General features: G+C 51.8%; 2 protein-coding genes across 3 annotated transcripts; one reads left to right on the top strand and one right to left on the bottom strand.

The window, feature by feature from the left end:
• The first annotated feature begins 200 nt into the window (after positions 1–200).
• Positions 201–6810, top strand: LOC111145419 (synaptonemal complex central element protein 1). The gene is made up of 13 exons (XM_022500294.1): positions 201–270; positions 1914–1976; positions 2509–2568; positions 2881–2955; positions 3575–3622; positions 3873–3927; positions 4617–4706; positions 4967–5030; positions 5817–5883; positions 5961–6084; positions 6158–6268; positions 6405–6492; positions 6733–6810. Exons 1-13 carry the CDS (start codon positions 201–203, stop codon positions 6808–6810), a joined length of 993 nt encoding a protein of 330 aa, XP_022356002.1.
• Positions 6811–10620: 3810 nt separating this feature from the next.
• On the bottom strand, positions 10621–20160 carry LOC111145140 (zinc finger protein 717-like). 2 transcript variants are annotated; one of them, XM_022499827.1, is made up of 5 exons: positions 20137–20160; positions 17588–17774; positions 14363–17477; positions 14023–14115; positions 10621–11573 (listed from the first exon to the last, which is right to left on the bottom strand). In XM_022499827.1, exons 3-5 carry the CDS (start codon positions 14394–14396, stop codon positions 10687–10689), a joined length of 1014 nt encoding a protein of 337 aa, XP_022355535.1. In that variant the 5' UTR covers positions 14397–17477; positions 17588–17774; positions 20137–20160; the 3' UTR covers positions 10621–10686. The 2 variants fall into 2 exon arrangements, with proteins under 2 accessions (XP_022355535.1, XP_022355536.1); XM_022499828.1 differs by lacking the exons at positions 10621–11573; positions 17588–17774; positions 20137–20160 and having other exon boundaries at positions 12383–14115; positions 14363–14489; positions 15832–15846.
• Between the last annotated feature and the right edge of the window lie 2993 nt (positions 20161–23153).

Here is a 23153-nt window from a genome sequence, read left to right as displayed (position 1 = left end):
ACCCAGCCCCACCTTCACCAAACGTGCGGCCGCAGAGGCCTAAAGCATGCGCGTTAGCGCCTGTCCGCGGCGGTTGCGACCCGGTCCAGCGCGCTCGGAAGCGCAGTGCGCAGGCGTGCGGCAGGAGGCCCCGCCCCGGGCGCGAGTTTCGGCCAATCCCCACCGAGGCGCCACCCGCCAGGCGCCCGCGAGCAGAGGACATGGCCGGGCGGCTGGGGCCTTCGGACGCGGAACGGGCAGGAGCCACGGAGCGGGCTGAGAAGGCCGAAGGTAGCGCAGGGGTGCCCGCAGGCACGGCCGTGGGGACCGCGCCGGGGCAGGCGGGTGGGGGAGCGCGCTGCCGAGGGAACGACCCCGGCCATTTGGGCCCGGCGGCCAGGCCCCTCGGGAAGCCCCGGTGCTCCGCTCGCGGCGGCGTCGGGACGGCCCCAGACCAGCCCTCAGCGGGGCGTTTCTTTACCGAGGTCGGGCCGCACCGGCTCCGCGCAGCGTCCCGCGGGGCCTCCTCCTGACGCGCCCTGCGGACCGACGGCCCCCGGCTCAGGGGACGCGGCTGGGCAGCTCGGCGCAGGCCCTCCGGAGCGTCTTTTCGAATACTTAGTGGCCATTTGTGTAATTTTTGCTTCACTGTTCACTCCTTCCCTCCACCCGTCATAGGAAGGATTGCTAGCCTTCTTTGTATTGACTGAAACATGCTGTGGAGCAGTGTAAGCATACGCAAAAGGCAAGAACGAAGTATAATTGCCCCGTGAGCCCATCCTTCCACTTGAACAATTATCAGCTTGTTTCCTCTTTAGCTCCCGCACTCGCTGCCGCCACGCCGCTGTTTCGCTGGGGGCTCCCAGGCCTCGTGGCATATCATCCCTAAATACTTCCGCGTGTATCTCTAACAGGCGTCTAGAGGGTGGCTAAATGCAGTAGTACTGCCACAGCCGAGTAACCGCTGCAGTAATTCCTTAGTTTCATCCAGTATCCCGTCAGATTCCCAAATTCCCTGATTGTGTCATCAGCATTTTTTAAAGTGCGTTTGAATCAAGCTCTAAATATGTCCATTTTCTAGACGGATTTCTGTGTCTCTTTAATCTGTTTCAGTCTGCCCGGCTCTTCTTTCTCCCCTTCCCCACAGAAGCTGTGAGAGGAGCTGAGTTGGTTTCCCTATGAAGCTCCCAGTCTGGACGCTGCAACTTGCATCCCCATGGTCCTGTGTCCCTGTATGTCCTCTGAGTTAGCATTTAGGTTGAGAGGATTACCAGATACTCATCTGATTTTTTGGCAAAAGTTCTGTATTATATTTTTACCTCAAGAGGCTCATAGTGTCCAGTTATCTTTATTGTGATGGGTCAGTACCATTAATAATAATTGCTTAGATCTAGCAGTTCGTCAAGGGATTAAAAATAAGTGCCTGTATTCGTTATAAGTAGGTTAATATGAAATATTGTACTGGGAGGCTTCAGAATAAGAAAGGATTGTATATAGAAGAACTGCATTTTTCAAATGAGATGTCTTGGATTTTCTTTTGTTCTTTGTGGGATTTTTCTTATAAGACTCTCTAGAACTTTCTAGCTAATTAGCCACGTGCAGTTAGTGATTTTTGACTCCGTGTTTCCAGAGGTCTTTTGTACCCCTTCTTTTTTTTTCGCTAGTATATTATGAGCTTTGACCCAATCTTGAGTACTACAGGCAGTGAGAGTTCAGCCCTCCCCTTGGGCTGGGTCTTATGAAGGGGAAATCTGTGGCATGACTTCACAGTTTAGCAGTTGACTGTGAAACGGCCTGACTCCTCTCTCATTCAGGACAAGGAGCAGGGAGGGGCACCACTCTGGCTGGAGACCTGAGCCCCCCTCAGTTCCGGACCAAAGTTGTTGGACTCCCACTCCTTCAGGCTTCTAACATGTCTGGCTTTGTCTCCACAGGGCAAGCCAAATCCTCACAGAAAATTGAAGACTTGCTGGAAATGGTGAAGAAGTTGCAGAAAGGTCACAAGTGTCCTCTGTAGCCCCCACAATTCACAGACTTGGGAAATCAGCTCACTTACTCTCACTTTTAAAGCTTAATTCCTTGAAGTAAAATACAGCCCCATGATTCAGAATTAAAGTATGAGGGGATGGAAGGCGAGAAATTTTCCCAAAACCTCCTTAAGCCGCCCATGTGGCCCCAGCTGCTTTAAGTCCAGGTTTTCTCCTGCACCTCCTTCCCTCCGCCTTAGCTCTGCTGCTCTCCGCTTGCCGACCGGCCTCCTTCCAGCCGTGTCCCTCCTCACTGTCTCCCACCTGCCCCAGGAACCGCCCTCCCTCTGACGGGGCCCTTACCAGGTCCTCCCATATCTGAAGAACGGGCCCTACTCCTCCACTCTTTAATTCGTTGTGTCTCGGCTACAGTGACTACAGCCTGACCCGGTGTCTGTATTAATGTTTGTCCTCGTCTCCCTGCCCAGGAAGAGTCCCCGTAGGGCCCCCAGCTCCCTCTGCCTGCTCTCGCATCTCCACTCAACTTCTTTCCTTCCTGCAGCGGGAAGCCTGGAGCCCAGGGTTGAAGTCCTGATTAATCGGATTAACGAGGTTCAGCAAGGTGAGCTCAGGCACCAGCGACATGTGTGCAGGGCTCCTTGTTAAGAGATGACTGAGTAGGTCGTGACAGCAGCAGCAGATCGTTAACCAAGGGTGGGCCCATCTAAATGCAGCTGCTGTAGTCCTGTGTCCATGAGCCTGGTGCTGCTGTCACCTGAGCCCAGCAAGTACGGCTTGTGCTCTGGAAGCCTCACTTCTTGCTTTGAAATCTGCCCCCAGCCCACGTTTCCTGGAAGATATAGGAGAAATGTCAGTTTCCAAGGAATAAGGCAGTGGAGGCTGCACTTACACATTGTTCTGCTTTTCGGCATAGCGAAAAAGAAGGCCAGTGAAGAGCTGGGAGAGGCCCGGACTGTTTGGGAGGCCCTCCAGAGGGAAATGGACTCATGTAAGCATGCTGGGGTCACCCAGAGGTCTTCGGTGTCATGCCTTCCTGAACTCAGTATTCTGGACACAACATTGTTGCTGTGACCAAGGGCTCCTACCCCCTCTCCAGCCCCAGTCTGTGGTAGGAGTGTTTCCGGAGTCCTCTCCAAGCGCACTTCCAACTCAGGGCCTTTGATAGGCTGTTCTGTCCCAGATAGTGCCGGTTGCTGTTGCCAACATCCTCAGCAGCTCTTACCTTGAATGTCCCCTTCTCAGGTCAACCTCCCCCAAGTCATCCCATCTAGAGACAGCACCTGTCCCCACCTGATCGCATTCCCCTTAACTGCTTGGTGTGTTTCTTCCTAGCCCATGTCCCAGTTCGTGGGATGTGTTTTTTCGCCCCCGTCCATGGAGACACACTGTCCTTCCACAGGATCCTCACAGTCAGCCTTGATCAACCCCAGGGCCCTTTGCTGCTTACGTGGAGTGTTGCTCAAGAGGGGAGGGGGCTCAACTCAAGGGGTCCACATTTGGGATTAAAGTGGTGCTGTCCCAACCTGCCTGTGTGACGAGGGGCAGATGCGCTCCCTGAGGGTGGGGTGATGCCTCCTGATGCCTGAATGTGTTCCTGTGTCTTCCAGTGACTGGAGAGAAAGTACACCTGAAAGAGATCTTGAACAAAAAGCAAGGTAATCGCAGGCGCTCTGTCTCCAGGCTTTTGCCCTTGTCACCGCACAGAGGCCAATCTCTCCAGAGCAGCTGAAGCCCTTTGAAACCTGAATCAGCCTGCAGCCCTCCTGTGGCTTCCACCACACTTTCAGCAAATGACAGAGTCCTATCAGGTGTCCACAAGACCTCACATGATCTGACCCTGTCATGAATGCCCAATCTTGATGCTTCCATGGGTTTTCATGGGGCCCTTGGCTCTTCTCCCTGCAGAGACCCTAAGGATCCTCCGGCTCCACTGCCAGGAGAAGGAAAGTGAGGCACAGAGGTAAGAGCTTACATCTGGGACTTGCTCTGCTCCCCCCTTTCATGAAAGAAGGAAAATCAGTTCCAGATCCACAGGTCACATTGTCTCCAATCTGTAAAAAAGAGAGGCCAGATGCATGGCTTCCCACCTTGACCCCATGGTGCACAGTAGTGTTAAGGGTACTCTGACTCACTGGGATCATCATTCATTTGTTAGGATATCAAATGCTTTCAGCCGTTTCTTATTCTATGCCCGTGACTCTTCTTAAAATCGGCTCCTTGGCTCGCTCTTCACTCGTCTGTCCCTTCATTTAGGCATCAAGCCACCCAGTGTCTCTCCGTTTGTCCACGATCCTTCCATCCACCTCTGTATTTGTGAATCCATCTCTCCACTTCCTGAACCTTGATTTAGTTCATTCTGTGATCCGTGCCCCTAAGCCCTCACATACCAACATTGGAGCTATGTGGGAAATTTGGATGAGATCAGTATGTATGTGTGCTTGTGCACGTGTGTCGGTGTGGAGCTCCCTGATTTCGCAACAGTATTTCCAGGGTCATGTGCTCATGCCCCACCCCCCACGAAGTTACTAGAGAAGGACCTCAGCCCGGAAAGCCAGAGCAGACCCCAAGAGGAGGCAGAAGCCCCGCCCCAGCCCTGTCATTCAGAAACATTCAGAGAATATGACTGAGGGCTGCCTTGCCTCTTCCCAGGAAGCAGACCATGCTGCAGGAGTGCAAGGAGCGAATTTCTGCCCTGAATTCCCAGATTGAGGAAGAGAAGAACAAACAGAGGCAACTGAGGTAAAGCCCGGTGCCCAGTGCCAGGCAGGATGGGGGCGATGTGCTGGGACGGGTTGTGGATGTGGTAATATTGGGGATGGTGGTTAGAGGAGGAGCTGGCAGGGCTGAGGCTTGGAGGGTCAAGGTGGGAAGGTGCTTCCTGCAGAGCAGAGAACAGGAGCAAGTCTCCCAAAGTCTGTGCATGAAGACCCCTGGCCTGGGCCAAGGTGGGGAGGAATGTCTCAGCCCGTGGCCCCTCATCTTGTGTGACTGGTCCACAGGCTGGATTTTGAGGAACAGCTGGAGGATCTGATGGGCCAGCACAAGGACCTCTGGAAGTTCCACGTGAGTCACTCAAAGCCACTCCTCCCACTTTCCACATCTTCCCCGGAAGTCCCAGGCCCAAAACTCAGGGTCCCACTGCAGGCCTCCTTCCTCGCACCTGCCACACCCAGCTCCTGATCCAGCCCTTGTGGTCATACATCAAAATGGCCCTCAGCTCAGTCGCTCGGCACCACCCAGTGCTGTCCTCTTCACTGATCCTGCCCGTCCATCCCGGCTGCTCCCCTCCCCCCCGCGCCCTTCAGTGGCCAGGAAGAACCCTGATAAACCAGGGAGAGGTTATCCATAAGGGAGATCCGTGGGTGTGTTTGCAGCGATGACCGGTACAGGGCAGACAGTGGGAAACCAAGGATCCCGGTGCCAAAAAAAAAAGGGGGGGGGGGCAGAGAGGATCAGTGTTAGGCTGGAGGGGCTCGGTGGGGAAGCCACGCAAAGGGAAGGGGAGCTGCAGTACCAGTCTGGTGACTGATTCTCTGGGCACAGTTCTGACTTGTAATGGTTTCAGGATCCCCTGTAAGAAGTACTTGCCTCAGACCTGATTTCAAGGCTTCCAAAACTCCTGGCCTCCCTAGCGCAGCATCACGGGATCTGGGGTGAGACAGAGAGACGGTGGTGGAGAGAAGATGGCCAGCACTAAGGCCCTGAATCTGGAATGTGCCTTGTGTGCCCAGAGGCCCAGAGTAGGAGGAAGCGAGGCAGGCTAAGTAGGGACCACATCCAGGTAGGGTTCTCTGAGGTGCGTGGGAGGAGGACGGGACGCATGGACAGGCCTCCTCTCTACCTACTCAGAGGCCAGAGCAGATGGCCCAGGAGATAGGCACCCTGGACAGCAGCAAGGAGCAACTGCTCAAAGAAGGTGAGGCCTGGCGGATGGGGCGGCCTTGATGTGTCCTGCCCTGCCCTGCCCTGCTCATCAGTCCCTTACTGCTGCAGAGAAGCTTGTGGAGGCAAAGCTGGAGGACGTGAAGCATCGCCTGTGCTCCCAGTTTGCGGCTGATGGCTGCTCGGCCATAGCTGAAGGGCTCTTTCTCCGCAGCCAGGAAGCAGCAGCTGCGGTGTAAGAGCAAGATGATGGGGACGGGAATGGGGAGGAGGGAGGGAGCTGCCATGGCTGACAGCTGCACCCTCAGGCGTCTGTTTGAGGAGGAGAACAAGAAGGCCCAGGAGCTCCTGGAGGCCGCCGCACGGCACCACGAGCAGCTGCAGCAGAAGTGCCAGCAGCTGCAGCAGAGGAGGCAGAGGTGGGCATGGAGGCCCGGCCCCTCATCCCAAGGGGACAGTGGCTGAGGGCATCTCGGCTCCCTTTTCACAGGTCTCCTGGTCTCCTCACACCATCTTGTCCCTTCTCCTCTGCTTGCCTCTCCCTTTTTGGTCCAGGCTTAAGGAGGAGCTGGAAAAGCTTGGGATGCAGATCCCTGCTGGAGGCCAAAGCAAACAAGAGGAAGGGGCTGGCCCAGGAGAACCTGTGAGTCCTGGAATTCGGTGGCAGGGAGCAGAGATAGCTCACGAAAGGAGCCGGGCACAGGAAAGCAAGGAAGGGGAACCACAGAGTCCTCGGAGGATGGTCTTTGGGGGTGTTCTCAGGGCACAACCAAGACAAAAGTGCAGAGGCTGGCGGCGTGGGTTAGAAAGAGGCAGGTCCCAGTGAGGGTGTGGTCACAGGGATGCATGGAGGCTTGCCTCCTCAGACCCTGACCTCCCACAGGCCAATCCCAAGCTCCTAGGAGTCATTGAGGAGAAAGACCCAGAGCTGCCCACCAAGCAAGGCCCTGTGCCCTCGTAGGCAAGGAGGACTCTCCCTGCCCTGGAGCATGTTCCATGAACTTCAAGAAATAAAAGCACTATTTCAGTACAACTGCCTCATCAGAGTTTGTGCAGGGGTGGAAGGGTTTGTCTGGCCCAAGACCCTTGACCCTCGAGCCTTGGTAAAGCTCTGGCCACGTCTCCTCTTGGCCTTGGCCAGAGTTCTGCAGCAGGCACTCAGCAAGTGCTTCCCTAACCTTACAGTCTCTGCTTTGCTCATTTCTAGGACTTAACATGTGGTTCTGGGTCTCCGGGCAGAAGGATTCACATTCTGCAGACTCACCCTGTGATAGTTTCAATTCCTTATTCAGGCCTGAATTATACAGGATCCCAGAAATCCCAAAAATGAGGAGCAGGGTGTTGGGGTTCTCAGCCAATCAGTACTTTGCCCACAGTCCCCACCAATTAGCTGAGAAAAAGAAACATAATTGGAGGCCAAGTGTAGTCCGTGCTCTTGTGGAACAAAATATGTAACTGAGACACGTGTCACTACAGCATAGTGTGTTAGGGTTCCTCATTGTCCTGGGACTCAGTCACCCAAGACTGTTGTGTACTTCTGAAGTATGTTTCAAAGCACGTAAATGCACTTGCCCAATTCAGGGTAGCAAGGCTTGTCAGAGTCTGTGATCCTAAGCCAAAATACAGTGACTGAAGAAGAAAGAGATTCCTTCTCTTGAAAGGCTCCCACATCCAGGTAGGACAGTAACGTGGTGGGATGGAGAGGGGTCCAAACAGGCCCCCAGTCTGGAGAGCACTATTAGAAGCACTATGGAAGAACGGAAAAATATGACACACTAAGCATCAACCTCCCAGCGTTCTGAGATGGGGTTCATCAGACCTGTATCATAAATGAACTGGTAACATAAAAGTAACTCACATGTCCTGGAAACTGGTATATTCCCCTGCACGACAATGGAAACATCACTTCAAAGAACTGCAGTTCAGCTAAGCCCACGATGAGAAATGCTGGCCCTTTCCTTGGAAACCCAAAGATTGTGTCGCCTGGAAAAGGAGGAATGTAGCCCCCTCACCACAGAGCTGGGCTACCTAGGGTGGGTCCCTAGCTGAGACGAACAGAAAACGTAGCTGGTAGCATCACTTACCATAAGGTATACGTAGAGATAGATGAGCTAAAAGAAACTGTTCAGTCTTAAAGATTAATCTAGACAAAATACCAAGGAGCCAGGACTACCCAGGTTTGAAAATGGAACTGCTCCTCCTTCCCAGCTTCTCCAGGCAGAAAAGAGGATCCCTGAGATAGGAAATGACTTCAGGCTAAAGATCACATTCAGGACACTATCAGCAAAATGGAGCCTCAGAGTCAATCTCAGACCAAGGATGCTGCTCTAAGACCCTCCTCTGAGACTCTTAAGCCTTGTAAATCCTCACGACGGATGACACAGAGGGTCTTTGCAAATCTTAGGGACATTCTCCCCACATCACTCTGTTTGAGGCAGAGTGGTGGGGGATGGCTTTCATCTAATGGAGTGGATTATAATTTAATAGATCAAAAATCCAAAAACTTTTTAAAGGAAATTAAATCAATTTGAAATAAGTTTAGAAACAGTTCAAATGAAAAGAGCCCTCTGGGCAGGAAATACACCTGAAGAAACTAGTTAGAGTAAAAACAAACAAAAAACTGGTTATGTGGTTATGTGTTGGATGAGGTGACAGAGTGCAGAACCCATAGCTTTGGAAGTCACCCTCAGACCCACTGTACCCTGACCAAGGGGCTGATGGGGTGCCCTGCTAGACTTCAGAGTTCTTGGGGACCACAGATGGCTGAGTGCCTCCCAATTGCCCTCCCCTTTGAGTGGACTGAGTGTCCCCATCTCCATGCTACACTGTGGGCCACCTAAGTGGCCACTTGAGGTCACATGGCTTCAGACTAAGAGCAACCACACAGAAGGCACTGCTCCCAGAGACTGTGCACCTTGTCCTGATAGAGGACGACGTCCTAGATGTTCAGCCAAATAGCTTTATAAGTTGGAACCCTTTGAGTGTTCGTGTGTGTGCATTTATAGTGATGTGAACTCTGTGGCCAGAAAGCAGGTGGTGTCCCACTGTATTTTCCAGAGACGGCCACACGCTCTTGTAAGATGCCTTTACATCAACAGGTGGACTCTACTTCTCCACCCCTTAGGATCTTTGTGGGCCCTGTAACAACCCCAAATAGAAAAACTCAGAATTGACTGTGCTACTCACCAGGAGTAGTATTGCCAAGTGTCCCTGTAGAGGCAAAAATCACCCCAGAGAACAAATGGTCTATAGTCTTTCAAAAATTTTCTTTAATATAGTATGTATCATTTCTATCTGAATTTTTTTAACCCACATTACCTAAACTGATAGTTTTTGCTTCATGAAAAATTCACTGATATAAAGCTGGACATTCTGTTGAAAATTGGGACACATTAAAGATATTTATAAGGTTTTACATTATCCTCAGTGTTCAATGACCTGTCTCTGCCCAATAAAGGCATTCCTGCATTTATTGAATTTCTTTCTTCCTATGATTTGATTTTTCCATCCATTGCTTGGGGATGAAAAGGGACAACAAAGGTTCTTTCCTGTGTGACTCTCTTACACGAGGACTGGGACACAAGGACTTACACGAAAATCCAACCTCAAATTCGCAAACTGAACTAGCTACAATGGACTCACATTGTTGGAAATAGGTCACACATAGGATTCAACAGTGACTACTTCTCACTCAGGTAAGTGCAGGTGAAGATTTGTGAGGCAGCGTTGGGAAGATCTTTGCCCTCCCCAGTCGGTCCTTTCTGCCTTAAGTCCTGGTTGCCATCTTCACCCTGTGGCTCCAAAGACACACCTGTGGGCAATCTGCATTCCGGAGCACAAGGAATGAAAAATCAGCAAAGGCAAGTAAGTTTTTTGTGGCCAGGCATGGAAGTAACTTCATAATTTGTGTTCATGATCTCTTGGCCAGAGCTCAATTACGTGCTTCCACCCACAGTAAACGGGAGCCGAGAAATGCAGGTGAACTGTGTGCCCAACACAAAGAGAAAGTGAGTTTTGGTGTACATATCGCCAGTCTCTGCCACACATGGCTTCTCCCCAGTGTGAGTTCTCTGATGTTTGCTGAGGTGTGACTTCTGACAGAAGGTTTTCCCACATGCATCACATCCATAGGGCTTCTCTCCTGTGTGAGTTCTCTGATGCACAGTCAGGGCTGACTTCTGGTAGAAAGTCTTCCTACATTCTTTGCATCCATAGGGCTTCTCTCCCGTGTGAGTTCTCTGATGCCTATTGAGAGTTGACTTCTCACAAAAGGTCTTCCAACATTCGTTACATTTATAAGGTTTCTCACCTGTGTGAGTTCTCTGGTGTACAGTGAGTTTTGATTTCTGGTAGAAAGTTTTCCCACATTCCTTACACTCATATGGTTTCTCACCGGTGTGAAGTCTCAGATGCACAGTGAGCTTTGGCTTTACACAGAAAGATTTCCCACATTCGTTACATTTATAAGGTTTGTCTCTTGTATGCGTTCTCTGATGTACGGTAAGAGCTGGGCGATGGCCAAAGGATTTCCCACATTCTTTACATTCATAAGGTCTCTCTCCTGTGTGAGTTCTCTGATGTGCAGTGAGAATGGACTTCTTATGGAAGGTTTTACCACAATCATTGCATTCATGATGTGTCTCTCTATTGTGAATCCTTTGATGTACAGTGAGGGCTGACTTCTGGTAAAAGGATTTCCTACACTCGTTGCATTCATAGGACTTCTCCCCTGTGTGTGTTCTCAGATGCACAGTGAGTTTGGTTTTCACAGAGAAAGATTTCCCACATTCGTAACACTCATATGGTTTTTCTCCTGTGTGGGTTCTCTGATGAACAGTTAGGTGAGACTTATGGCAGAAAGATTTCTTACACTCGATACATGCACAGGGTTTCTCCCCTGTATGAGTTCTCCAATGTACTGTAAGAACTGTTTTACTGATAAAGGTTTCCTCACACTCGCTACATTGATAAGGTTTCTCCCCTGTGTGCATTTTCTGATGTTTACTGAGATTAGACTTTTTGTGGAAAGTTTTGCCACATACGTCACATTCAAAAGTTTTCTCTCCTGAGTTCTTGAAAGCCGAGAAAGGTGTAATTTCTTGCTGAAATTGTCCCTGCTTTGATCACATTCACAGTGTTGCTCCTCCAAATCAGCTCTGTGAAGATTCGATTGGGTTGGTTTCAGGCAGGTGTTCCCCCATTTGTTACACCTACAGTGACCCTCCCCTATGTGAGTTCTCTCCTGGACAACGACAGCAGACTTGTCAGAGGCTCTCCAACAGTCATCACAGTTACAGGCAGTCTCTCCCACAGGAGCACTGCTATGTGTAAAGGTGGTTGTCTCCTTGCTAAAGTCGTGCCCTTGCCCACCAAATTCAAAAGGTGGCTGCAAAATCTGACCCTTCTGATGAAAACTACGGTGTTCACACCCGAAGGGTTTGCCGCTCATATTACGGTCCTCAGGCTGCTCTCCACCATGCATCTCATCAGGCTCACCAGGGAGAAACATGTTCTGACACACATCAAACTCCTCTGGCTTCATTCCTGAACAGTTTCCATTATTTATAACCAGGTCTGAAATGTGGATTGCGCTCAAATTAAATGGTTTGTCCAAGGCGGTTCTCTTTGTAGCTGACCTTTTGTTGCTGGAGAACCCAACTTGCCCCACATGTCTGCTCTGATGCTCCTGGCAGGCCTCAATCAGGTCACCTGCACTCTGGACGTCTGAAGTGAGACAAAGGAACCACGTCTGTGAACCACACCTAAGCATTTCTTATGGAAGATTTGTGTAGGAATAAAGCAGTTTCTTTCCATCACAGTATTGGGGCCGATTCCACGTTAAAACCTGTTAAACCCCTAGGGCCTGCTTGGGCCTGCTTAGCCAGAGTGACTCCATGTTGCCTAGGTAGCCACTTTGTTGTTTAATAAATGCCTCAGCAGTTACTAGTATCGGTTCCAGGTAACCGTTGCTAAAACACACAGGTAGGAGACATCCAATCAGCCAAAGCCACATACGTAGAGGTCTGTGGTTGTGCCCTATAAAATTAGCCTGTAAGACCAAGGGGCGTCGCTCTCTTCGGAGGCGGCCCTGGCCAGTCAGTCTGACTTCCAATGCTTGGCATAGAATAAGGCTTTGCATAACTTTGTCTCAGTCTCGTGCCTTTGATAACAGACCCAACAACAGCAGGATATGAATTTTAAAGAATCAATAATGGGTATGTTATGATAAGCGTATTATTTTTCTCCCTAACGAATTCATGTAACAAATGACACTAATAGATTCTTGAATATCAAATCACGGTTTTATTTGTCGTTTCTTTTTTTTTTTTTTTAAGATTTTATTTATTTATTTATTTTTAAAGATTTTATTTATTTATTTGACAGACAGAGATCACAAGACAGAGAGGCAGGCAGAGAGAGAGGGGGAAGCAGGCTCCCCACTGAGCAGAGCCCGATGTGGGGCTCGATCTCAGGACCCTGAGATCATGACCTGACTGAAGGCAGAGGTTTTAACCCACTGAGCCACTCAGGCGCCCTCGGTTTTGCTTTTTTAAGTTTCTTTTTTCCTTTCTGGATCCAAGAGGAAGTCACAACAGTCACCTACTCCCTAGCCACAGTTTCGGCTGAGTTTTTTCATCTGTCATCTCTGTTCCGTTTCCTGTTTTCTCTCACAATAACTGCACATTCCTTTTTGCTTGGCCTTTCCTCATCACTCAGCTTTGAAGGTGACAGGATCGTCCTGGATTGGCTACTTTAGGATACAGTAGATGGCCATTTGTCACCTAAGCAGGGATACCGCTTAGGGACAAGGATCTGTACCCACGTTTCTTTATTTTTTCACTACTTCTTGGGGGATGGCTACAGGCATCCTCTCTCCTTCTCCACGCTAGCCAAAGACCGCTTTCTGCTAACTCCTAATGAAACCCTATGCCTTGGCTTCTTACAACCAAGTTCCAATTCTCCTCGTTGGGCTACCCTCCCTGCTGGTCTCAACAATTTAGGTTCTGCAACACAGGCTGCACCCATGAGCTCTGAAAAGTCTTTTTCTGGCTGCTTCTGGGAAAAGCAGTCTCACCTGTTTTGCTGTGCTCTGCTTCCTGCTAGTGCATCCCTACTTGACAATTTGCTGTTTCTAAAGGCTTCTGTTTTGCACTCTGGAGTATCAGCTGTGTCCTACTTTCAGTGGAAATGGAGTCCATGCATGGACTGGATTCTCTGTTATATTAGGGTTACTTAGCAGGAGCAACTGCATCCTGAAACCCCTGGCTTCACTGGCCTTGAGAAGGCATGCACTCCAGATTCTGCCCCCATGCTGTGGATCACCCCTTTCCACACCGCCCCCTGTGACACTGATTCTGCGCTTGACAAGGCTTGGTCCTGCGCTCTCTCATTTCCTTAACAACTACCTGGGCAACCTCCGCTCATCCTGTGCCTCAAACACCAGTCAGGCTGAAGACTGTTCTAGTTTGCAGCTCCTAATAGTGACGCCTAATCTCCACTCCCGACATTATACCCCGTACGGGTTATGTTGTCAACACGGGAAAATCTAAATTATCACCTCAGGTTAAAGCTATCTGAAAGTAAAGTCTTGATAATTCCCTCAAAAATACTTTCTCTGGGCTTCCCTACTAAAATAACACACCCCAGTTTTTCTCTCAGAGTGGTAAAACATTATTTCTGATTGTTACCCACTTCTTAGTGTTTTGTGTATTTGCTTCATTCTGACTCAACTGAAAGTAATCTCCTAGAAAGGATGGCATGTATTTGATTACCATTGTAATCCCCACAACTACAAGATGACCCATGCTTAACCTGTGTTGAAAGAATAAATGAGGGTATAAACAAACACTCGAAAGAAAACAGTGCATGAGAATGGAGGAAAGGAGGGCATCTTTGAACCCAGAGACAACGGCTAACGAAGAAAGATATTCTAAGAGGAGGCAGGTAAGGAATGGATTTTGGATAAGTCTAAGAAAAGAGTGGGCAATTAAAAAAAGCAGGGGACATTTGTGGGTGAGAGCCATACTGTGAGAGTGAAGAAGGCAGGAGTGTGATCCATGCAGACTCACTGTCCTGAGGTCTGGACCTGGGAAAAGCACCTGGGAAAACAGCCCAGCACGGCCAACATCGGCTCTCCTCTTCATAGACCCCTGCCCAGTATGCACTCACTGACCTGGGAGGCGCTGGGTTGGGGCTTCCCCTACAGCCCACGGCTCTGCTCCTTGCTCCAACTTGACAATCACCTCAGGTTTGGAAATGCAGTGCCCTGTTGATCAGAAGTAAGTGGGACTTTTAACAAACTGCTTAAGTTTCAGGGCCTTTGAAGAATGACATGAGCAGAGCTCCAAGGACTGTACGGTGAAGGGCCAACATGAACGTCCGATTAGGGGGTGAGCACGCACATTCTTCTGGGCCACGGATCTTAAACCTGAGCAGCCTTTCACTTCATACACCGCTGCACCTTTACCCACGAAGAGGAAAGGGCCTACACCTGCCAGAACACTCTCACTCACCCAGTGACACCAGGCTACTGTAGGTCTCCAGCATCACGGCCCTGTACAGGGTCCTCTGAGCATCATCCAGGTCCTGCCACTCCTCCCAGGAGAAGTTCACAGCCACGTCCTCAAAGGACACCAATTCCTGGAATGACACGTACCTCAATTCAAGGCATTAGCCTGGATCAGAACAGGAAGTCTAGGAGTTCATTCTTTTTTGTGTGTTTGGTCTTGTACAAAATATACCCATGGTTTGTACTCTGTACTGTGGGGTAAGGTAAAGGGATACCACAGCAGCAATTTCCTACCTCAGACTGGGAACAACAGCAAAAGAAAGTCTCTGAACTTGGGAGATGGATCAACAGATATTTTCTAATATTTATGAGAGAAAAAAATGAAGAAAAATAAAAAGAGGCCCATAAACAACTTAAAAAACAGTCTAACAACATGTAATTGCAGTTCCATGAGGAAAGGAGGAAAAATAGAGCATTCACATATTTCAGAAACAATGGCTACAACCTTCACAAATTTTGTGAATGACCTGAATATTCAGATTTATTAACTTCAGTGCCCATAATTAAGTTAGATTTAGGAAAAGAACAAAAAACAAAAACCAAACAAACCTATTCTAGGCACATCACAGCCAACCTGCCAACATCCAAAAATAAAGAGAAATCGTGAAAGCAGCCAGAGAAGAGCAAGCACGTTCAGGTACAAGTACGTGGAAGGACGGGCAACTTATCAGAAACAATGGGAAAACAAAGTGGTGAATGTAAATCCTTCGATTCCATGATTCTGCACCCACTGAGCAGTTATGCTACAAAACTGAAGTGAAATACAAACATTTTCAGAGGAATACAAACTAACATAATTCTTCATCGGAAGACGGCACTACAATGCCAAAGGACCTTCTCCATGGTTGAAACAAAGTGACACCAGATAATCTGGATCCATAAGACAGAATCAAATCACTGGAAATGCCAAGTGTGTAGGAAAATATAAGAACTATATATATATATATATATATATATATGCATTTTCCTTCTTCACGTCTATAAAAAACATGATCCTTTAGGGAAAACACTGCAACAATGTACAGGGCACTCATAACGTCTGTAGGTTCAGTATGTACACACGTGTGTACGATCCACAGTTCACACGACAGGGGCAGCAATGGATTTATACTATTCAAAAGTTCCTATTTTCTATGAAGTAGGGCACGACTACTCTAGTATGTTTGGTAAAGACTCGTGTGGTAAACCCTGTGAGGAGTGAATAAAAAGGTAACGGAATGAAGTGCAGAGTTTTAACTTGCTATGGCTGCCATATCGAGCCACCAAAATGGTTTAGCCATTTGGAAGACAGCTGTACCGTCCGCACAAGTACACACAAACTTCCAACCCACGATCCCTTCATTGCACCTCTGATACGCATCTGGAGGAGCTGAAAACTTACGTCCATCTGGAAACCAACACACGGATGCCTACTGCGGCTTTATTCATAACCATCAACACCTGGACGTGACCAAATGTTTTCAGCGGATGCACGAATCAACTGTGCCCCCCTCTGACAAGGGAACGCCACGCGGGGCTGAAGACAAAGGAGCTATCGGGGCGAGGGGAAAATGGGGGAGGAAACGCAAATGCACCCTAGTAAGTAAAAGGAGCAAACGTCAAAGACCACATACCGTGTGATTCCAACTGCACGCCTGCCTGTCAAAGGCAAAACTACGGAGACAGGAAAAGCATCACCAACGGCCAAGGGCTAGGAGGCAGGAAGAATGAACAGAAGGAGCACGGAGGAGCTGGAGGACAATGACGCTATTCTGTATGACTGCAGTGGGGTGTGACTGAAATGGCGGCTCCATCTCATTATCCATTTGTCCAGACCTCGATGCCAGTCAAGGTTCGTGGGGAGAGAGAGGGAGAACAGAAACTCCATTTTGGTCGTGACGGTCACTGGCTAACTGGAAGAAGGACACGTGAGAGAAGAAAGGAAGATGCGCTTTTCCCACAGGACTCACTCCGCTTGGGGCGCCTTCTGGACGGCTGCACGAAACCATTCCCCAGGGGCTTGGACTAGTGGTCGAAAGGCTAGGGAAGAGGTCCGAGCTGGAGAGAGGCGCTGTCCAGACTGTCCAACCACAGAGGGCCAGACAAGTCCAGGAAAACCACAGAGTGTGAAAATGGGGCCCAGATCTGAACACCGGGATGAGCTGCGTTCAGGAGAGGAACAAGCAGAAAAACCACCAGGGAGGCCGCCCCAGAAGCTAACAGACGAGAACGTCCAGGAGAAGACCCTGCACAGCAGTTTTCCCACGGCAGAAGAGTCGAGTGAGGCACAGCCCCCAGCACCATTACTGAATCAAACATAATCTGGGTCGCTCTGTAGGTTGTAGGGTTATTTCTACACTTAGAAGACATGAATGAAGACGACAGGGAGTAGGGTAAGGCGCAAACAGCCGTGGAACTCTCTCTCAGAAAATACCACTCTCCACAGTCGGACACACAGCCTACACAGACCGGCTGACAGAAACACGTGGAGAGTAAGACCTGCAGCCGGCCAGTCCCGCAGACACCCCAGGGTCTGACTCTAGCAGGGCTCGGGCCGTGGCCGCAGTGGGGCCGCGGACCCAGCAGGGCCCTCCAGAAGCTGCCTGGGACTCTCCCTTAACAAAGCTTTCTCAGGCAAACTGCGTTCCGGCACCAGGTGACCACGACCGCCGCACCGCGCTGCAAGTGCTGACTTCCGGACTGGTGGCAAAACACTGTCCGCCCCTCAGCCGTGTGACCAGCAAAGGCACCGCTTCGGACTTCTGTGCCTGCAAAGTCCAGGTCCTGTGAGAATGGGACACGCCTCTTCTGAGGGTCCTTTCTGAACAGGTAGCAACACTGTGTGTCATTCTGCTGTGGCATCGGAAACACCAGAGACCAACCTGCACTCACCTGGGACGACTCTCAGGTCATATAACCCATCCACATCCGCATGCCACTGTCCCCGTGCTTCCGCGTATCACCCTGAAGCTGCATTTTACTTACTTCTACTTTTCTATTGTAAAGCATGAGCCCTTATTAAGGAGGCACGGACTGCATGGAGCACTGGGTGTGCTGCATAAACAATGAATCTGGGAACACTGAAAAATAAAATAAAATTAAAATAAATAAATAAAGCCTGAGCCCTTCCTCACCAAGCTTAGGAAGTGCCACGTCAAACAAGCTGAGGGCAAACACGCCAACGACTCACCAGAGATGTGTTCATCGTCCGCTGCTCCGGGAAGCGCACAGAGGGCTCTGGAGGGATCCCTGGGAGAGGAGGCGACCAGACCGGCTACAGGCCAAGACGCTGGGGCTCCGCTCCCACAGCCTGGACTCTCCTGTCTGAAGCTCTCCACACCGGCTAGCGAAGACGAGAGGGAGACAGTGTGCAGCTCCTGTGGGGCGAGAGAATTTTATACCTTGAGAAAGGGCAGGAAAGACCCTGTTACAGGCCCATTAATTTACACATACAGTTTGTTCATCAAAACACATATTCCCTACTGACTTATAACAGTGAACAGAAAGAATCGGTTTAAGATCTTGAAGATGCTCATTAAAGCACGATTGTTTATGTTCCTATTAACAGAGTCGCACACGCAGGGCTTCACAGCAGTGTCTCCACGAGGACACCTGCGGTGTAAATACCTCGTCTTCACAGAAAGTAGACGCAACACTGCTGGCCGTGACTTTACAGGAAGAGACACACGTAAGGGACACGGAATGCTGTGCTGCTGTGCACTCTTCCAGTGACGGTTCTCCATGACCTGCTCCCATGTGTTCACTTCCTCCAACACGGACGTGGGCTTCGCCACGTGACCTGCTCTCGTCAAAAGGAACGCAGCACACACCCCGGACTCGTTTCCGCTGACCTCCGTGAAGAGGCCCGGGACAGGCCTGATACGAGGCTCAGCCAACAGCCAGCACCAACCACCAGGAAGGAAATGAAATCGCCTTCACCGACCAACCCCAGCCACGGCACCCGATGATCACGGCCTCTCTTGGGAACCAGGCACCGATGGGAACCGACAGAGTACACCCAGCCCCAAGTGCGGAGCCGCAGGACCTCAAAACCTAAAATGACTGTTGTTTAAAGTCATTCAATGCGGTTGGCCTGTTACCCAGCAAACGCGAACGTGATACACTTAAACCCCCGAGCTCAGCATGTACACGGGGAGAAAGTCTTGAATTTTACACCAAGGACCAGCGACAGAACTTGACAACCGCACACCGCACCTCTAAGGGGTGGGAAGACTGCCCGCTCGCTGGACTCCAGTGAGGCCCTGGAAGACCGGCCGTGGGGAGCCCGCAAACACCTGTCTTAACACCCCTACTTCGACACAAGTCTGTTGGCTACAGCTGGGCGCATGCGGGGTCTGACCTGCAGCCCGAGAGATGGGTTAGAGAAGAAAACTGCCGCCCAACCTTCCCATTTCACACACCGGAAATGGAAAAACGGGCTCTGGCTTCGCACGGTAGAATTTCTGATCTTCAGACAGGTTACGGGTTTCAGCGGGAACACCTGCCCTGTTAATGCCTTGAGCACCCGCAGGACAGAGAAGACATCAGGGAAAGTGGGACAGGCATGTTTAAGGCAGTTCCCCTAAGAAACGGTTGTCCTAAGTGACCGCATTTATCAAAAAAGGCGTCAGAAACAGACACGGCCGTGGCCTCACTGTGGCCAGAGAGAGAACGCACACCGCCCCCAAGTCGGGCTCCCCGACGCGTGCAATCCGGGGAGCCGGCAGCCCACTCGCGCCCTGGAGCCCCTTCCTGCCCCCACCTTTCTCGTAAGGCAGAGGTGCCCCCAGACCCGTCCCGGGCCATCGCGGGGGCGCGGAAAGCAGCTCCAGCTGCGCAAGCGGAGGGAGTTCAGGCAACAGAAACCCTGAGTGGAGAACCGAGCCAGGCAGTGTTTGGGGTCGGCGGGGCGAGTGGCCTCTCAGCCTCAGCAGGTTACCCCTCCCCCTCACACCAGGCCCCTCCGGCGAGTGACATCTCGCGCCGTCGCCCGCCCCTCTCAGCCTGGCTCAGGTCTCCCGAGAGCAGGTCCAACCTTCCCATAACTCGCAGCCTCTGGTGCCCTCTGGGGGAGGTGGCACCCCCAACCCTGTTCCGTACGCGCTTGGCCATGCAAAGCTGGGGTCTTCTCCCTGCCGGGACTCTTCTGCCTCCGCTCAAGTCACAGGGGCCCCTTCCAGAGAAGACAGGATGGCCGTCGGGGGCCGCGCCGTCGCTCCTGCAGCCAGCGACGCCTGCAAACCAGGTCCTGCAGACGCTGCCGCGAGCCCAGCGCTCGGCAGACCGCACAGTGCGGGGGGCCCGACCCCCAGCCTCGGAGAAGCCTCAAGAGAGCCCGCGCACACGACCGCTCCCGGGAGGAGCTTCGCGGACCCCGCCGCGGACCGGGACCCCGCGCTCCGCATCTAGACGCTCGCGCCACGCCCGAGCGGGAACCGGCACGAGCACCGCCTGCAGACCCACCCCCACCCTCGCCGCCGCCGGGCCCAGCCCCCCGCAGCGCGCGCTGGGCTCCCCGCAGCGCGCTTTCTCCGGCCAAGCGACCGCCGCCAGCACAGCCCGAGCGCGCCCAGCCGGCGCCCGAACCGCGGGCCCCGAAGCCCCGTCGCCCCGCCCACCGGGTCTCGCTCCACGGGTCGCGCCTGCACGTCAGGCCCCGCCCCCGGCCGAGCTCCCGCCGGCCGCAGGGCTCCCCTTTCCCCCTCGCACCGACCTTCGGGGACACAGGACCCAACCCACCGGGGCCCGCAGCCACAGCGGCCGACACCCGCAGGGAGCCGGATTTCCGGGCGGAAGAGGAGGGGCGGGTCCGCACGTGCGCAGAAGGAACCCGGAAGACCCAGAGTCCCGCGCGGGCATTCGTCGTTGTCGCGGGAGACTACATTTCCCACAAGCCTCTGCGCTCAGTCTTTTAGGAGTCCTGGGAGGTGATGTGTCCAGCTGCGCGGGAGCGGGCTGGGGGCCGGGGAGTTGGCCTCTAACCTCGTGAGGATACCGGGGATTTCTGGTTTATTATGAGATCCTGATTTCACCAAATGAGAGACGTTGTCCCTAATTGGTCAAATCCTAGTATGGAGGAAACATGAACAATTTCTCTGTAGCATGGGATGGTGTTTGACAACATCTTACCCACAGAACTTCTTTTGGAGTTGCTGTCAGCCCTCTCAAGCTCCACTGCTACCTGATCAACTAGGGTTATCTAATATTCCAGTCTTTTGTTGTCATTTCAACAATCTTCACGGCATCACCACCAGCAGTAGAGTCCTTCTCAAGAAACCACTTTCTTCGTTCACCCCCAAGAAGCAACCCCTCATCTGCTGAAGTTTTGTCATGAAATCACAATAATCCAGTCCCATCTTCAGGCCCCATTTCTGATTCAAGTTCTCTTGCTGTTTCTGCAACATCTGCAGTGACTTCCTGAGGGCACAGGACATCCTTCAGGACCTGGTGTCCATATAGCACGACACTTGGATGGGGGGCCCCGACGCAGTGCTTACATGGGGCCGTGCTGCTTAGCCAGCTGGGGACAGTGGCAAGGCACACCTGAACAACTAGCCCAACTCCTGGATGCACAGGGGCGGTTGGAAATGGAGACACTCCCTCCCAGCAGCCCCCATGTCTGGCCAGCACCCTCTCCATCAGTGTGTCCCAGCCAAGACTCAGGGCTGCAGACGGGGGCCATGCTGACATGAGGGCAGCATGTCTGTGCAGGGACTCACACTCTGGCCTCTCAACCTCTTGTGCCTTTCCCTAATCCCTTCCTTTATTGGAGAGAACAAACCACTTACTAAGCATTCGACAAATACTAGGTACTACACAGTGTCTCAGGACTGAGGAAAGACAGGGCATGGCAAGAAATTTATCTTCTTTGATAGACATTCTAGTGGGCAACATATGACGGTCAAGTCCAGAGTATGCCTCCATGCAGGCATGCCGATGGGAAACACCAGTGAGGAGGGGCAGAAGGCTGGTGGTGCTCTCATCCTCAAGAGAAGGCCACTAGAGAGGGTCTCCTTTGAATGCAGCATTTTAACACCAAGAAAGATGGGAATGCCAGCCAGGCAGATATCTGTGGGAACAGTAGCCACTGCAGAGGGACCAGCAAAGCCCTGAGAATTGAGGGTGTTTGTGTTGGGAAGGAGTGAGGAGGTCAGTGGCCATGGTGGGCAGCGGAGGACAGGAGAGCATGGGAGATGGTGCAGGGGGTTAGGTGGTGGGAGGATGGGTCTGGGGAAGTGGGAGGTCCAGGTCCCATGAGGCCTTTTGTGTGTGTCAGAGAGGGGCACTGGCTGCTGAGGGAGTGGGCTTCCCCCTCCAGGGTCTCCCTGTGTGGAGCATGGACAGAATGGAAAGAAGGGCATCTGTGGGCAGGAAGCTGTGTTGGATTGATCCAGGTCCAGAGAGGCCAGATTCCTGATGTCTTTTCTTGGTAGAGTAAGGGGTTTGCTGGTGGCCAGGATGTAGTGGGAGAGGGGAGTCAGGATGACTCCTGGCCTCTGGTCTGAGCAGCGCTGAGAACAAGAGCATTCCTTCTAGACAGAGGAAAGCAAGGGGAGGTGCAGAGGCAGGCAGCGGTGGCACAGCTGCGTGCCTGTCAGTGCAAAGAGCCTGTGAGCTTCATGGTTTGGAAGCTGAGGTGCTCTGGGTTGCTGGCGTGGAAGCCTCAGGACATGTTCTCTGACAGCCTGGTTTTCTCAGAGAAATGGGAGTGAGAACCACATGGGGGCCAGAGGGGACACTGATGGAGGTTTGAAGAAATAAGAGCAGGCAGAAAAAGAGAAATAGTCCCCTAGGAGAGCAGGAAGAAGGAAGGAAGGGACATCCTGAGGCTGCAGGAGTATGAAGGGGCCCCGGGAGCTTGGGGACTGTGAGTAGGGCCACCCGTGTCCCTCTGAGCCTGGCCTGGCAGAGGCATAGATTCCTGGAAGGGAGAGAGGGGAGCAGAGTTGACGCCAGGGAAAGAAGCACATGACTAGCAGTAGAATCCCAGCCAGGCTGGGACAGGAAGGTGCCCAGGTGGGCATGGGGAAAAGTGGAGACACTCCAGTGGGCACCACTGAGTGCCCATGTCCATCTCTCCACCAGTGGGGATGAGGGACTCCATGAAGGCCCTGCAGAAGCTTCTAGACCACAAGGCAGTCTAGGACATGTTCACCCACCTCTCCCTCACTCAGGTCACAATCCACTGCTGTCTGAGGATTCTGATGCCCCTATACCCCTCATAGCCCTTCCTGAGTGGATGCCTTTGATCCCTGGGTCCACAAGGCACTGGACTAACCAAAGGGCATGGATGTGGAAATAACATGCTGACAGGTCTCCCTGGAGTTGACCTCCAGATCTACAGTTGGAAAGCCGGATGGGTGGTGGGCACTTTGCGTCATGACAATGGGGTGCAGCTTTGGCAATGACCACACTGTCCCATGGATACAATCCTCACTGAACAGGTGCCCCAGGTATTATGGGGCTCTTGTTCAGTGTCTGTCTGAATCAAAGCTGGAAGCTCCCTCTCATGTCAGAGACCATGAAAGGGACCTCAGAGAGCCATCAGTTAAGAATGGAACCATGTTTGAGGGTCACAACTCCTGGTCTCTTTAAGAGGATCAAATAAACAAAAAGTGGGATATTCTAGTACAACTGAAAGAAACAACCTCCCCCCCACCAACATTAGCTGGGAAATCTGAGTAAAGCACTTATACCAACCCAGGGAGCAGCTGGTCATACCTGAGGGGGTCTTACCCTGGAGTGAGAGGTGGGCA

Source organism: Enhydra lutris, unplaced genomic scaffold (assembly GCF_002288905.1).
Source record: "Enhydra lutris kenyoni isolate GAN:26980312 unplaced genomic scaffold, ASM228890v2 scaffoldscaffold12, whole genome shotgun sequence".
NCBI lineage: Eukaryota > Metazoa > Chordata > Mammalia > Carnivora > Mustelidae > Enhydra > Enhydra lutris.
This window is presented reverse-complemented; position numbering and strand designations above follow the sequence as displayed.

Bases quoted from the DNA above. Each gene is read 5' to 3' on its own strand.
- LOC111145140 (XM_022499827.1), bottom strand. From the start codon at position 14,396: ATGCTGGAGACCTACAGTAGCCTGGTGTCACTGG. The intron at 14,116-14,362 runs GTGAGTGAGAGT...TCTGATCAACAG, and splicing joins CAGTAGCCTGGTGTCACTGG to GGCACTGCATTTCCAAACCT. The intron at 11,574-14,022 runs GTCAGTGAGTGC...GTCTCACTTCAG, and splicing joins CCCAACCCAGCGCCTCCCAG to ACGTCCAGAGTGCAGGTGAC.
- LOC111145419 (XM_022500294.1), top strand. From the start codon at position 201: ATGGCCGGGCGGCTGGGGCCTTCGGACGCGGAACGGGCAGGAGCCACG. The intron at 5,884-5,960 runs GTGAGGCCTGGC...TTACTGCTGCAG, and splicing joins GGAGCAACTGCTCAAAGAAG to AGAAGCTTGTGGAGGCAAAG. The intron at 6,085-6,157 runs GTAAGAGCAAGA...CTGCACCCTCAG, and splicing joins CAGGAAGCAGCAGCTGCGGT to GCGTCTGTTTGAGGAGGAGA.